Here is a 16,093-nt window from a genome sequence, read left to right as displayed (position 1 = left end):
CAGGATGTGTCAGGGTTTGTCTGATCTTTTCTTGGACTGTCTGGAGCTGTATCACAGCTTCTTCAACTATAACATAAACATCTAATGACCATGAGACTATTGCCTATCTAGTTTTAGCAAAGTACAACTGTGGGAGGTAATGATACATAAAAGCTACACACACTTGTAGCTAATAGATGGCAATAACAAGTCACTATTCTGCATAAAATGAATTATCTACAACCGTAACAGATGTTGTTAGGACAACGTGATGTGGAGGAGTACAGGATGACAGCAGGAACCTTGACTGTACGGACACGTTAATAGCAAGAGTCAGGACTATCAGCGATCACTAGTCAGTCTTAACCCATCATGGGCCATCAGGGCTCCTTCTCCCACATCTGCTCACTTCTGCAGCCCATTTTAATTAAATTGTGTGGCCAAACAGTGCAGGTGTGCTGGTGGGTCAGACAGCTGGCAGTGACTGAGGGTCTGGGAATGAGGCAGCCAGACCTGCTGGGAGCCTGAGACTTCTGCCAGGCCTGGCTGTGACCTTGGCTAGAGCCCTGCCATGTTCCACATCACCTCCCTGCCACCCCAGAGGGGGAACAGGGACCACCACAACAGGGGTGGGTCACAGTCTGCCAGGGCAGGCACTCGCACCACAGCACAGAGGAGGACTGGTGATGAGGATGGAGCCAACATGCAGCTGCCAAGCAGAGGTGGGGCCCCCACCACTGTTCCTCACAGCTCTTGCACACAGCTCTGCCTACAGCAAATAAACAGGGCTGCCAGCGATCTTGTATCCTTTGACCTGCCTTTTTGTTCAGTCAAACCACTTGAGCTCCCTATATGACAGGAAGAAGTTTTGTTATCCTACTATTGTGTTCAGATGTACCTGGAAAAATGTCTGTGAGACTGGCCATGAAGTTTTTCTGCAGAGTGAGGATAGAGTATTGTGAAGAGCATCCTCATAACCAGTCCAGCTACTCATTGGTAAGGGCAATGCTTTGGACTCCACAGCTCTCCACTGAGCAGCCTTAGCTCATTCCCTATTCAAAGCAGGGATGGCTGCAGCCCTGACATAACTGTGGGGAGAGGAGAGATCTCCTTCTGCATCGTATTACATCCATATGTCACAGGGCTGAGGAGATAATAGTATGCACTCTCCATTTCACCTGGCACCACATGTTCTCTACATGCCTCCCCAGCTGGTGCAATGAGACAGGAATACAAATGGGATACACAACACCTTGCAGGCAGCACACGAGCTTTCAGCACTGCAGTACAGCAATGGGAGCTGGAGACAGCAGGGGAACTAAACTCAAAAACCTGGATCTGCAGGCAACTTGGAAAAGGAACTATTAAGCAATTGTAATTCCTATACTCTGTTCTAAATGAATACATACAGGGCATCTAAAATCTAAATCTGAACACCTCTCAGGCTGGGATACATCTCACTTAACTTGGGCAAGCAAAAAAAAAGAAATATACCTACATTCTAATGTATCTATATTCTCTTTCCACACAGCAGGGAGAGAGAAGGACCTTGACAGGCACTTATTATTTTTCTTTTTTCTTGGGGTAAGCAACTGCTTGCTGTTTGGCTAAACGTAGGTGAAGTGATTCCTACCCCCACTGACTTCCCTTTACAACCTCAATGGTTTGAACTCTGGTACTTTCAAATGGAAACTTTTGAATTTACAAAACAAAACAAAAAAGAGCAGCAACAAAGAAATATTATCATGTGTTTCCACCCTGGGAATAGAATTGTTTGTATAATCATTGAGGCAGTCAAGCTTGTGTACTGCTTCCTATAAACAACGATTTCATTTCCATCCACATGTACCACACATTCTGTGGTGTAAAGAAAGAAAGACCTTCTCAAACCTCTTTCTTTTTTATATGCATATTCAAAGCTCATATTTCATAAATCTCTCCCTATTCAAACAGAAATTTCACTCTACTCCTATACAGACTAACACTTAGATATATGTGTACATGAAGGCATAAAAGACAGGGTTTACACACTATGACATACACCATTAAAAAAGCTGTCAAAAGCATAAATACGATCTAGATTCATAATCTTGTTTTGAAGATGAATTTTAAACTTCTACCATCCTCCAATGAAATTGCTGGAATGATTTATAAAAATCATAAATCATGTTTAAAGTAGAACAACTGCATCTTAGCTTGTTCTCTTACCTGCTTATGAAATACTCTCTTATTTGTGATTTTTTTTTTTTTTAATATCATCTTTAGAATATACTGTGGAAAAAAATAAAACCTTGAGAAAGTTATAAGAAACAAGCCCCTATAATGTAAATGAACTGTTAGCACTACTTTTAGGTGTTTCTACTGATTATGACTACATTAATGTTCAGTGTTATGTTCCAAAGAAAATAATTAAGATCCATAAAAAAGGATGAGTATATTTAATAGCTGGTTATCTGAATGGTACAAAACAGAGAGAGAAATATAAATTACTCCAAAGAACGCTCTCCTAGAAAACCATCTCTAGCACAGCATTGCCACTCCAGCCTACAAAGAACCCTCTACCTGACCAAATTAAGAGCAAGAGCACGGAGAAGTACATGCAGATCAGCTTGTTCCCTGTGTTCCTTGTTTCGTCACGGCAGCTTCACTGCCAGTTTCTGTTCCCTATCTCCCCTCAGTTTCTTCAATTGTACCTCCTTCTGTGAGAAAAGAGGTGCATGAAGAAATAAATGTGAGGTGCTGATTCATCTCTATTTTCTTCTGCCAAAGGTAAATGTGAAAAGCTTTGAAAATGCTGAGAAGATTAGTGATTGAATCACAAAGGAAGATGATAGGGAAGTTTCACACTGGTAAAAAAGTATGTGAAAAACAAGAATGTGAACAGAGTGATGAATAATTCGGGGCAAGGGTCCTTAGAAGAAAATGTAATCTATACTGCTTGTAAAGCTCACAGTTACTAAGAGATTTTTTGACCTAAGCATACAAGACATATATCAGTAAGGAGGGCTGAAAAGATATCCTTGCATCTTTCTCTATGTCACAATATTCCCCATGCACCTCTGTCTTACAAGAACTAACTCTCTCCAGGCTAGTACCAGAATCACTATTTCACATCTGTGAAGTAACACTTTCTAGACAGGCTAATGTCCTTATGCAGTGATGACTTCTCACATCTTCACTATTAAAAGATGACTCCTCCTTTGCTCTTGATCCCCAGAGAATTTGCTTTTGCATAGAAGTTAGATGTTTCAGTACTTCAAAGGAGTACTCTGACATTAGCAGAAGTGTCACATTGTGGCAGAGTTATTTTTGTACTGCCTACATTAAGATTGTCTTCTGGCATCACCAGGAGATCTGACAAAGAACTGCCAGTTGCTGAACGAGACTGTATGAGGGTAAAATAGCAAAATAAAATATGTTAGTGTAAAGTGATATGTGAAAAACAGGGTGCACTGTAAGAAAACAATTAATAGAGGTCTTTAAGAACTAAAATTCTAAAAGAAATTATTAAAAATGGTATGTAAACATATAGAGCAAAGGATGTATATAAGAATAACACGGATAGGCACAGATGAAGTAAGAATGACTAAGGTGCAGGTTTGATAAAGTCAAGAAACAAGTATCAGCACAAACAAAACCTTAAAATGTGTCAAAGTAAAAAGTGAACAATAGAAAGTATTGCTTAAATACTTAGGTCAAGTAAGAAAGCTGACATAGTTTATGCCAACTGTACCAGCAAAAAGGTCCATTGTGACCATGTATCTAGCAATTAATTTTAACTATAGAGATGATGGCATGGGGCAGAATAGGAAATGAACAGTTTAAATACTTGGAGAAGCAATTGAACTCAAGAGTCAGCAAGCACTCAAGAAATTATAATAACCCATAAGTAGATAAGGGATAATCTGAAATAATCTCTGAACCAGTAGTGATTATCTTCAAGTACTTCTGGAGAACGGGGGATACACACTACAGAAGTGGAGAAGTGCAGACACAGGAAAAGGCTCTTGAGGAATTACAGATCCATTCCCTAACGTCAATTTCAGAAATATGAGAAGAATCACTTTGTGAAATGATAGTATTAAGGTAATAAAAAGCATTCCAAATGGATTTTGAAGAAGCCTAATCCAAAGGCCTTGCCCTGAGGGCTGTGGATGTCAATGAGTCTGTGCCCATCTGCCCGGCAGCAGAAGGACTCTCCAGCACCCGCTGTGTGCTTCAGCTGCACCGCGGCCTCGCTGTCCTGGGCTTAAAAAATGATTTGCAGTAAAAAGGATTCTATTACATCTCCTGTTCTGATGATCAGCAATTAAAATAACCTTTCAGGCTGCACAGCTGACAAAACCTGTAAAGCATTAAGTCCAGCAGTTTACTCGCTTCTCATATGATCTGTATGGAGTTCACACTCTATCTTACCAAGGACACAAAACATATGAATTGATCACGACTGTTGTTTCTCAGACCCTTCCCTGGAACAGCCACTTCTATGAACACCAGATGGACCACTTTGTTTACAGAATTCGCTATTATGATAACGGAGACAATCAACGCAAGTACTCTGTATATAATAAAATATTCCTGCAGATGGACCACAACACATTGAAGACACTATGGTAGGACACGTGCTACTGCACATCGTGCATTTGAAAAAAACAGTCTAGAGCCCTGTGACTAATAAAACCTGCTTGCGTTTATAGCCACTTTTTACTCTCTTATTCACCTATATTCTTGGAGTGGCTTTTTTTTCAGTGGGTTTCTTTCTTAGTAACTTAGTAACTATGAAGTGGAATTGCTCTAAAAATATTACCATAAACTTCTTTTTGCTATTCACACAGAAGGAATTATGAAATTTCTTGAATAATTTTCATTGCTCTTTCTTAGAATTATCAAATAGTAATACCTGGTACATGATGTAAATCACTAATGGAGAATTATGAAATTTCTTGAATAATTTTCATTGCTCTTTCTTAGAATTATCAAATAGTAATACCTGGTACATGATGTAAATCACTAATGGAGAATAGAGAGTATTTATAAAGAAAGCATCATAAGCAAATACATTCAATTTTGTTAAAGACACTGCTTAAGCAATTGAATATTTAATAAGGAATTAATGTAATAAATGAACTCTTGCGATCAAATGTGATTCAAGTACCTTCTGAAGACTAGAAAAACAAATTCCATTTTTAATCTATTTTGACCAAAGATTTATGTTGAAAACCAATACAAATTCTAAACAACATAATCTGAAGAACTAAGCAACAATTAACCTGGACTACAAAGTATAAATTAATGCCATGCTACTAAATAATAATTTATAAAAGAAGTTACAGACTGAACACATCTAAAGAAAAAAAGACTAAAAACCTGCACAGGTAATTCTTTCAAGGACAGCTGTGCTCTTATGCTTTCAGCATTGATTTTTACCATTTCAAAAAGACTGAAATATATTTTCAATATTGTACATTATCGAATTTCCTATTTAACTTTATGATTCATTCCAGAATGCTCAATAGTTTTCAGCTGTTCTTTCTTGGAATAATAATGTGCTGTCCAAATAATAGTTTTCTGTTTCTCCAGGGATTATTTACTACTTCTGCTTGTAATACCAAATGCTACTTACAAATTTACAGGAATAACTTAAAACAGCATAAGCACCTTTATATTTCTAGGGAGAAAGGTGGAACAATATGACCTTAAATAAATCAACTCCTAGACAACTCTCTGTTCTATAATAACACTGCAAGTCTTGATAACTTCTTGATGATTTTGATTGAGCAGACAACCTCTCCCTAATCTTCTCTTTCTCCTTTTCCTCCCCATAGACATGCTTTTGATATATTTTACCTTAAATGTGAATTATTTTCTACCCTTGGAAAATTAGAAATAATTTTACAATAGCATAGACAATAAAATATGCAGAAAGTAACATACATTTTGAAGTGTCAAATCACTGATGTTAGTTGATATTGCTCTCAGCCAGTCAGCACTCTCTTGGGCTGTATAAAACTGAAGTATCCCAGTACTAACTCCATCGAGTGCCAGCACTTCAAATGCATTAGATCTGCAGCAAGAAGAAATATATCCGTAAAGGAAGATATGTCAATTTTCTGAAACTGCCCAATATTTCTCAGTGTTCAAGTGATATTTGCACCTTTTGCCAAATATTGAGTGTTAACTTTACAAATCAAAAGAAAGAAAACAAAAAGAAGGATAATAATGGGCAGTACCAGGAGCAACACATACAATAAGTTCTTTCTCAGTACCAGCATATATATATGTGTTGATCATTTATTAATACTTCGCTTGAGTATACATATTACATTTCAAATTACTGAACTTAAGGTTGTGTATTCAGGAAGTATGCATCAGATCTTTTTGAACAAAGATAACTTTTTTTTATACCAAAATGAGTATTTATTGCATTTTGGTTTCATTTACTAGGAATGTATTAAGTTGCAAAGTACTGCCTTCTCTAGCTTTAATTTAATACTTTTCCACATAACATTCTAAGCAATGTTTCCTTTAAGCTCTTTTATGACACAGGAATTTGAAAAATGTACTTCCAAGTTTCTTTAAATAATTTTTGAATGTAGAACCTTTTCTCAAAACAGCATTGACCCATCCTAATGTGCAATCACATTTTATTCACCTTTTTATGCATCTTTTACATGTCTATTTTGCAAATGCCTATGCTTTCCTTACTATCTGTGATAAGTTAAGCACCGCGTATGTAGCTCTGAAATCCCCCACATTTGGATGCTGGTGGGATATGCTTTTTAACTATGAGATTTTTCAATATGAACATCAAAAGTTCATTAAGTAGTTGCATGGAAGTACATTGGTCTAAATTTTAAATCTGATATGCAGCATTTTCAGCAACTGAACTTCAGAAAGCTACATAGATTATTTAAGTGCCCATGAATGTAATGAGAATTACATTTGAGTCATATAATATTGCGGAAAACAATTACCTGAATGATTGTGCATATGTTTGATTTGAATATAATTTGGAGAATATCACTGCTACCTTTTACATTTATAAATTAGATATTTATACTTACATGCTATATTGCTTTCTTTTTGGTACTAATCTTGAAGAAAGCAAACTATTGAATCAAGTATACTGCTCTGTGAAATTACTGGGTCTTCCTGGGATTCTCTGATGTAGGTGAAGTCTTCTGTTGTTTAATTTATGATGTATGTCAACATGAGCATTCAAAATGACACATAGAGGTTAATAGGCAGTTATTCATTCATGACTAACTGAAAAAGTTATTAACCTAACATTTGTCATTTTTAGGGAGTTTGATGGTGAACATGAATACTGAATCCTATATACTTGCTAAAAAAGGTCATATAAAATACCCATCACACACCATATTAACAAGACAAAGTATCCTAATAGATATTTATATATACATTAATTGATATGGTTTACTGTTAAAAGAGTCATAAAGTGTTATACTTGGTGTTTGCAAAAGTTAAGTCTGAAGACTTAAATATATATCAGCTGATTCTCTTGTTTTCCTTTTCATGACTGACTTACCATGGTAACTACTGACACCTGATGGCAATGGTAAAATGCTGTGTCACTTTTAGTAAATCTGTTTCATCTCTTCAGAAAGAAATAAAAGGTCAAAACAAATCCTTTTATTGTTTTCAAGTAAACCAAGTGAAAAAATCACCTCTCAAGCATACTGTTCCTTTTACCTCAGGCTCTGACAAAGACCCCAACAGTGCTGTAACAGAATGACTTATGGAATGATCTCTTCAACACCCCACTGAGACAGCGAAGATCTGTCATCCCCCATGCATTGATTTGCAGTGGAACATGGAAACTGACTTAATTTGGTGCTGTGAAGAGAAGCCATTCACAATGCGTAACTTAGGTATCTAATTCCAATATCAAAGCTAAGATGCTAGAGTCCTTACATAGACAGGGAGGACAATTTGGAGCTTTTAACAGAGCCAAGAAATAGTACGTGCTCTTCACAGAAGCCCCAGGGGGACTACACACTAACTCAGCTTCAGTAAATGCATAAAGGGTTGCAGTGTGAATGCCTTATCCTAGTGGCACAAAAGTGGCTGATGAAAGATCACAGAAGAGAACTTCTCAGCTAATAACTAACGCAACCAACACAGGCAATCAAGTTTTATTATAAAAATTAACCAATCTTTTATGATTTGATACATGGTGCTGGCAACAGTGTAGATTACACCCAAAGTCCTGTTGTCCTTTACCTTGTTATAATAAAATATGGTGATCAGTTACAAAAGACAGTTAACAAGATTCCACAAATGCATCTAGAGATCTGAACAATTAACTGACAGGATATTGGCACAGAATTAAATAGGGTGTGAGGCAAGTCCTCTAGCCCAGCCTCCTCACTAACTGATTTAAAATACAAATCTCTTTTCCACAGGAAGACCAAAACTGCCACAGTATTTTAGATGCAGGTATTTCAGATTTGGCCTCAGGAACGCGAAGCAGAGGAGAACAGCCAGTTCCCTGCAGCCGATGCAGCCCCATGTGTGGTAATCCTCCATCACCAACAGTGCCTATCTTTGACCCAAGCTCAATGTGGTGTCCACCAAGATCCCCCAGCCCTTCGTTTCCTGCAGAGCTGTCCCCTTGCCCTGCAGACTGACACCAGCACAACCCTCCCCAGGAGCTTTGTCTGGTTCAAGGTGACTGATGTGTGGCCACACTGCCTGGCACAGGAGACCTTTGGGGCACCACTGTCCCTACTGTGCTGACTCAGTTTTACCAGAGAGTACTTCAGTGTACTAAATGAAAAACGAAAAGAAAGAACCAGTGTGTATAAGGCTACAAAGTAAAAATAAATATCCAAACTAAAAATAAAAGCTTAAAAACATGAATGCTGAGGCTTTTGTCTAAGTGAAACAAGCAATGCAAGCACCAAGACAGCTCTGGAATTCAGGAGAAAATAAATTCTAGAGGCTTGAATGCCATGCCTGTCTCCATTTCCTCAAAACACAGAAAAGGAAAATTGAAGAAGCACAACTAAGCACCTCTTCCTGTTGGTTGACAAGGATGAGCTCTCCATTTAATACTAAAGAGTAAGTTTGGGAGGTCCCAAGATGCTATGAAGTCATCATCACAAAATAAGATGACATGTCTTAGACTTTTTTTTTTCTCTGAGGTTGCAAACCCATTTTAGAACGCAGAGGAAATTCCCATCTCTTCTACTCCTGTTGTTACTGTACTATTGCAACTAAAACTAGAAATCAGCGTTTGCTCTTCCTAAATTCTAGAAATTTGCACTAAGTTACTCTCACAATTCTTATTATTTTCAGATCTGTCTCCCAATCTGTAACTATGATGTTTCCTGCAAGCATTTACACTAAGGAGCATGAAGCACTGCCTTCTATGCTCAGCTTCTTTCTATCTCACTTTTATGGTGAAATGACTAATGGACCTGAATTCCTGTTCTCTTTTGGGTTTTGTTCACTGCTTTAATTTAATAAAATAAACACTGTCTTTGTGAGAATGGCAGTCAGAATAACAGATGGGCTTTAGTAGACTTAAGTTCTCTTCTTGATATTCACACTTTTAAACAAGTAATATTAATTAAAATTAATACAGCATGTTTTGCTGTACAAGCAAGTTAGCTAATACAGAGGTTTTAAATCTAAAGACTTCTCTAAGTGAAAAAGGTATTTGCAGTGCCTGTTGAAATGGGAAAAGCTGAATTTTTATTTTGTTTGAAACTAAGTATTTCAGCAAAATATACTGTAAGATTTTCCGTATCTGTGGCATGTGAAATCATCTTTCCATCGGAGTTATTTTAATGTTTTATAGTATTTCCTGAATGAAAACTTAGATGCTTGTTTGAGAGCCACTGTTTCACCTGAAGTTCACTGCTGTGCTGATAGAGACAAACAGATTTGATCAGCTTTGCATCTTTCCAGGTCCTAAATCGGCATTTATACAATTCCTGTTTATACTAGTTGACATCTGACTTGAGTTTTTGTTGCTTTTCTTACATTTTCTAGTACCTTGCTTATAGCATTTTATGGCCCTCTTGCTAGAATTTTAATTTAGCCTGAAGTTTGTAGACTAGGGGTGGATCCGAATGAAAATTTAAGAAAAAAAAAATTATCTGAATTATTTAATCTCTTTGAAATTCTGTGTTAAAAATAATGGGATTGTGTTCTGTAAATGGCATACAGTCTCTTATCTTAAAAATGTTCAGATTTGCTTATATAGTTGGATTATTAACAAAACTCAGTGGCTAAAAAGATATCAATGTATTAAACATAAACTTGGATTGCATTTCATGTTTAGGTTTGGTTTCGGGTTTTTTTGGTGAACGTTTTGCTTTTAGTATTATAACTGGTTGATCTTCTATTAAACTTGGTATTGTACCTTAATGTATCTTAATGATGTCTTCAGAGCTGATTTGATATGTCAATGGCATCAATCTACAATATAATATGTGTCTCTAGGAATATTTTGACACAGGTAAGATGGCTAACAAAATTTATATTTGGACAATAATTATTGGATGATCTGCCACTGTAATACCAGTTCAGGTTCATGTTCAAACTCTGTAAGTCTTTTGACATGAGGAGAGTCTATATCTTACAATAACATATCTCTGTCACGACTAAAGAGATCATCAATATTATTATATTTAAATTATATACAACAGATTGCTTCTTCAAGATGTTCAATTCTCCATGTGATTTAAATACCCAGTTTATACTGTTTATGAAATTCAGACATGTTTGCTAGCGAAGAACAGATGTCTATGTGAGTCTTATATGTAGTAATGTGGTAGATTTATTTGAAACCTAAATACCTTCTGCCTTCAGAGGAAAGAGCAATATAGCTTTATTATTATTACACAATGCAAATAAGTTTTTGCTTTGTTTTGTTTTGCTTTGTTTTTGTTTTTTTTTTTTCCATAACACTCGTCTGAAGATACGTAGATCTTGAACAAACGGGTATTTTGTAAAATAACAGTGACAAAACTGAGTAACAAGCATCACAGACTTCAACATATTCAGCTTGCTCCAGAATTTCTTTTTTCTTTTTTTGGTGTCAAAGTTAGTGGGAAACAAGTAGGTCTTCTGTTGAAACTTCAGGCTATTTATCCTGAGACATTTATTGAAGACATCTGGTGGCAGAGACTTGCTGAACTAATTCTAGTGGATTAGAATTTAGTATTTTGTCAGCAAGCAGAAGAACAGACAAAATAAGTCTCAACTTCTCTAGAGACAAATAAACAGAAAGTAATAATACTTTAAACTCAATGGTAATATCAATACGAACAATTTTCTGAGATTAATAAGCTGTTTATCTTTTTGGGGGGTGGGATTTATTCTGCCTTTTTGTCTGCTTGCTGGCAATATGTCATGGCATGACCCACCATTCTGTCTTCTATGGGATGCTATTTACTAGCATATGAGTGAACGTGTCAAATCAGTTTTCCAGAGCAACACATTATCTTTGGCAGAAAGCAGAAATGGTTCCCGATTATGCACATCCTAAAAAGAAAACACTTAATTTTTGCCTTTGTACTTAGTTGCAGTACAGATTTTAAAACCAGAAGCTAAATATTGTAAGGATGAAGATTCAAAAAATAAACCGGCTCACTCTCCTTATGTTGGCTTCACGCTACTGAACAGAATTAAGATGACGTGTGTAAGAATAGGAATATATTGCCCTGGAGCACAATGAAACAGCCATTTCCTTAGTTTTCATGTCACTGATTTTTGATACACTTTTAGACTGCAAGTATATTGCATCCAAACGTATGCCTAATTTCTAGTCAAAACAATTTGCATCACTTCTCACATAAGGAACAGCTACTAAATTGGTCCCAGTCTCAAAGAATCACTATTTAATGCTGATTTTTATACTAAGTGTGTGGCATATCTCCTGCCTAGCTTGATTTTTCTCTGATTTAGCAGCTTATTCCAGCCAAGGGTAAGTCAATCTCTTATTGTGGAGGGATCTGCAGAATGCCTGGTCACCTCCTCGGTATCTTTTTTTTTACAACCTATTAGGCAGATCTCATCCTATGGTCTGCATTTACCTGATCCCTTGCAATGGATTTTCACATCTTGCATTGAGCAGAATTACAACAAACGTATTGGAAACATTTATTTTAATGATGATTTAAAGAAAAACACACATAGCAGTTTTCGGGCAGTCCTTAAAAAACTGTACATAGTACAGGGTTTTTAGAAAAACCCAATGACTTCATGGCTTATTCTGTTTATGTATCACATGAACAATGTAGTAAAAACAAAAAAATTGTCCTGTGCCTCATATCTTAAATACATAATAAAGTGCTTTCTGGAGGGCTTTAAAGATCCACAAATTAAGAATGAATTCTTAACATACAGGCAGATGCTAAGCCAGTTATAGTACTTTGTAACTATAGTCAAAAAACTCGATACATGTAGTAGAAATCACAAAACACTGTCCACAGTGAAATATATAAATTTTATTACAAGGCTATCAGGTCTAAAAGCCTTTGAAAGACAATGTCACTTTTCAACTCTATGCAGAATAGGAACAAAAAAAAAAGTTGAAATTCCTTAAGCACCAAAGGAAACCACAATTGCCAAATCCTAAAATACTACAGCTAAGAATAGGAACAACAAGTGACACTCCAATACCTTTCGAGAAAACAAAAAAAATTCCAACAGAATATTTTACATCGTAATTTGAATAACCAGAATTGTAGATTCTAGATGGGTATTAGCAGTGACTGTATAATGGTTTTTATGCTTCTTATTTCTGGAAGGCATTTCTCCTGTTGTACTCTAAAATATCTACTTCTCCATTTTAAGTCTGCAGGACAGTGATGTTTCAGAGCTGTTCTCTGTCAAACTGCTGTACCGAGGCTCTGCCTTCCTTAGCTGCCATCTACGAAAAGGTTCCAATAATGTCCATCCCCCTGCACTTTGTGCTATTGTGTTGCCTCCCATTTCCAATAGTTTCACCCTTTCATAACATATTCTGCTCCTCTTCTGTACTGATACTGATTCTGCCACCAATAATTTTAATTAGTGTGCTGTTTTCTGCATCATCAATCAAATAGCCCTTACGGCCCCCTATTAATAATACCCCTCCAAACCTATACTTTCTTTTTCATCTTTCATCAGATGTTAATCTCTCTGCCACTGTCTCCCACACTATTGCTCCAAATCAGTTTGACTGTGATATCTTTCAGGTACACACTTCTTTTCTTACCTGCAAAATTGTCACTGAAAACTGTGAGCAAATACTCATTCAGTTTTTGTAACTCAGAGATACTGTCTATAATGCCTATATATTTCTCAAAATACTTATTCAATTTCTTTCTTTCCAATTTATTTATCTAACTACAGGCATTTTGATAATTTACTGAGATATTAAAATGGAAAAACAGAATCCTTCAGAAAGATTCTGTTAAGAAATCAGTGAGACAATTTAAATAAAACAAAAAACCCAAAAATTTAAAAATCACAAAATACTCTGTAGTAACTGAAATAGCCAGAATACCAAGAAATAGAAAATAATACCTAAATCTAATAAAGTTGTTTTGTAATTGGATCATAGCTATACGGCTCAGAGCCACTGGTTCTGAATTACTTCCAGTCCATTCATTTCATCATTTTTTTTCAGTCTGTAAACTCATAATATTCAAGAGGTTATTTTACCTTCACTTAAGGCTCCACTCAATAAAGAAAATAAGAATGATTATACAGTACTTTTGGTAACTGCTGTAAGGACTGAAAATACTTATCTATACATTTTTCCAAATAAGTATTCAGACATTCTGTAAGAAACATCAAAGATTATAAATTAATGAACTACATTCTCCAACTTCTATAAGACTACCTATCTTTACTTTTCTGTCTTAAAAGTGTAAAGACTTCAAACTATGCCATGAACTGCAACTCCTTTGTATGAGAGACTTACTGATCTCATTATTTCTCTGTCAAACGTACATCACATTTAGTGAGCAACTCAATCCTCAACATGGAAAAAAGGTTTCCATCACCAGCTAGCAGTTAAAAGTATTCACAGTATTCACTGTATGTATTATCTTACTTTTTTACAGAGAAAAATTACATTGATGGATGATGAGATGTGTAAAAGGATAGAAGTAGTGGTGCTATATTATAAAGGCAAGTGAATTAAAAAGTTACTGAATTAATAAGTAATCAAAAAGACTAATTGGCATGCTGCACAGAAATATTCAGATAGATTCCAATCACATCAACAATATGAAACACACTAATTAAAGGTGATTTTGGTAGTCAATATGTTTCTCTTCCACTTTCATAACTTTTGAAGATACAACTGGAAAGATCCTGCACTGAGAAGAAGAGGAACATGTATTTATTGTTTCTTATCTTTCCTTTATTTTTTTTTCTTTTGTGATACGGACAAACACGTTTCACAGTCCCACTCTGCAGTATTTTCATTCAGTCCTCTTAATGTATAAGGAAGGAAATAATCTATGCCATTCTCTCTCGTTTCTGTTAGTATCTATGGTGCTGACAATATCTAAAATAAATGAAAAATACACTCTTGTATCATTAAGTCACCAGTTAAGACTTCCTGGTAAATATAAAACGAAAAGCCGAGTAAACTCCCTTCTCTTATAATGAAAAAAGTAATAACAAGCAAACAGATACATGTATTCCTGGTCATCTCATAACACAAGAGCTAAAAGCATTTTCCTTGTTACAAAGTTACTGGAAAACTCAAATGAAGTCCTGAGGAATTTAAATTGCACAGTTTAAACACAAAGAAAGTAATATAGACTAATCTGATTAGATTACACTAGATTTGATCTAAACCACATTAAAAGTATACCACAGTCTAACAGGCAACTTTAGTTATATAACATGTTTCTAACTGAAAAAATGGTCAAAAATATTGAGCAAGATGCTGACATGCCATACATTGTCATACTCTATTTTTCACACTAAAGGCAACAAAAAGATGTCCTTCAGTAACTTATCAGACTCTGTTCGACCTTATGACAGACATTTTTCTAGTTTTTCATAAGGTTATCTGAAAGTTGGATCTTATTTACAGCACTAGAAAAAAGAATGCTGCAAATATTAAACAATGTTGAATTTGATGGAGAAGAAAAGTAAATGAGGTCAGAGGGGCCATCCAGATCAGCTGAGAGCAGGTTACCACATCAGAACAGCAGGAGTAGCTGGACTTACAGATACTATACAAAGAATATACAATACTGTATACTAAATCAGTCTGTGATTGATTTTAGCAACAAAAGTATGCTAAGTCTACTGCAGCCAACTGCAAGAATTTCATAGGTGAAAAAGCTGTTTTTTTCTATCAGGGAAAAGCACTGAAGAAAGCAGAATGTGTCTGTAAGTGGACAGACAGCAAAATAATCATATAAGGCTTCAATATCCTTTCCCACACCATAACATTTTGCACAGTTACAAGGGAATAGGAATGACAAAAACCAAAGGCATATAGATAACTTTGGTGAAAAGAACGACAGAGACTCTTCAAATTTAATTCAGGTAAGGAGTGGGGGAAAAGGCCTTTCACACAGTCCATCTAGCTGAAGAGAAGGCACACAGCTGTGTATGTGACACTGCAGAGGATGGTTCCAATTCTTCAGCAACACAGACTTAAAAAGTAATCTGGTTGTTCTGGTGCCAGTGCACCTTCTCAAGACCAACTGCAGTAACTTAGAGAAGGGGTGTCAAACTCATTTTCACCGAGGGCTACATGAGCCTCACAGCTGTAGTAGTAGTTACATTTAAACAGCCCTAAAACTACATTTGACCCTTTGAAGGAAACTGTGAGGCTGATGCAGCCCCGAGTGAAAATGAATTTGATGCCCCTGACTTAGAGGATAATATATAATGAGGCATGCCAACAAAACAAAGTTATGACAAAGACCAAGAGGAAGACAAAAAGTTACAAGGATGACATAGAAAACTCAAGGACTCAATGCTGAAAAGGCAGTCACGCTGCCTACCACTGTACACAAATAGGCTCCAACATGAAAAAGCAAATGAAGCAATTTGGGTCACTTAAGCGAACTTTGGGTCAACAGAACTTGGTTCTGATGGGTGACTTCAACTACTCAGACAT

The 16,093-nt window shown here is 36.1% G+C and overlaps 1 protein-coding gene across 4 annotated transcripts in view; it reads right to left on the bottom strand.

Moving 5' to 3' along the window:
• SNTG2 (syntrophin gamma 2) overlaps window positions 1-16,093 on the bottom strand; it is a 260,833-nt gene that overhangs the window by 65,195 nt on the left and 179,545 nt on the right. For all 4 annotated transcript variants that reach the window (XM_065835059.2, XM_071807027.1, XM_071807026.1 and 1 more), the window contains one exon: window positions 5,914-6,043. In XM_065835059.2, the coding sequence (XP_065691131.1) occupies window positions 5,914-6,043 (130 nt within the window). The remainder of the gene's footprint in view (window positions 1-5,913; window positions 6,044-16,093) is intronic.

Source organism: Patagioenas fasciata, chromosome 3 (genome assembly GCF_037038585.1).
Source record: "Patagioenas fasciata isolate bPatFas1 chromosome 3, bPatFas1.hap1, whole genome shotgun sequence".
In the NCBI taxonomy this organism is placed as follows: Eukaryota; Metazoa; Chordata; class Aves; order Columbiformes; family Columbidae; genus Patagioenas; species Patagioenas fasciata.
The sequence above is the reverse complement of the archived record's forward strand: the minus strand, read 5'-3'. Positions and strand labels throughout refer to the sequence as shown.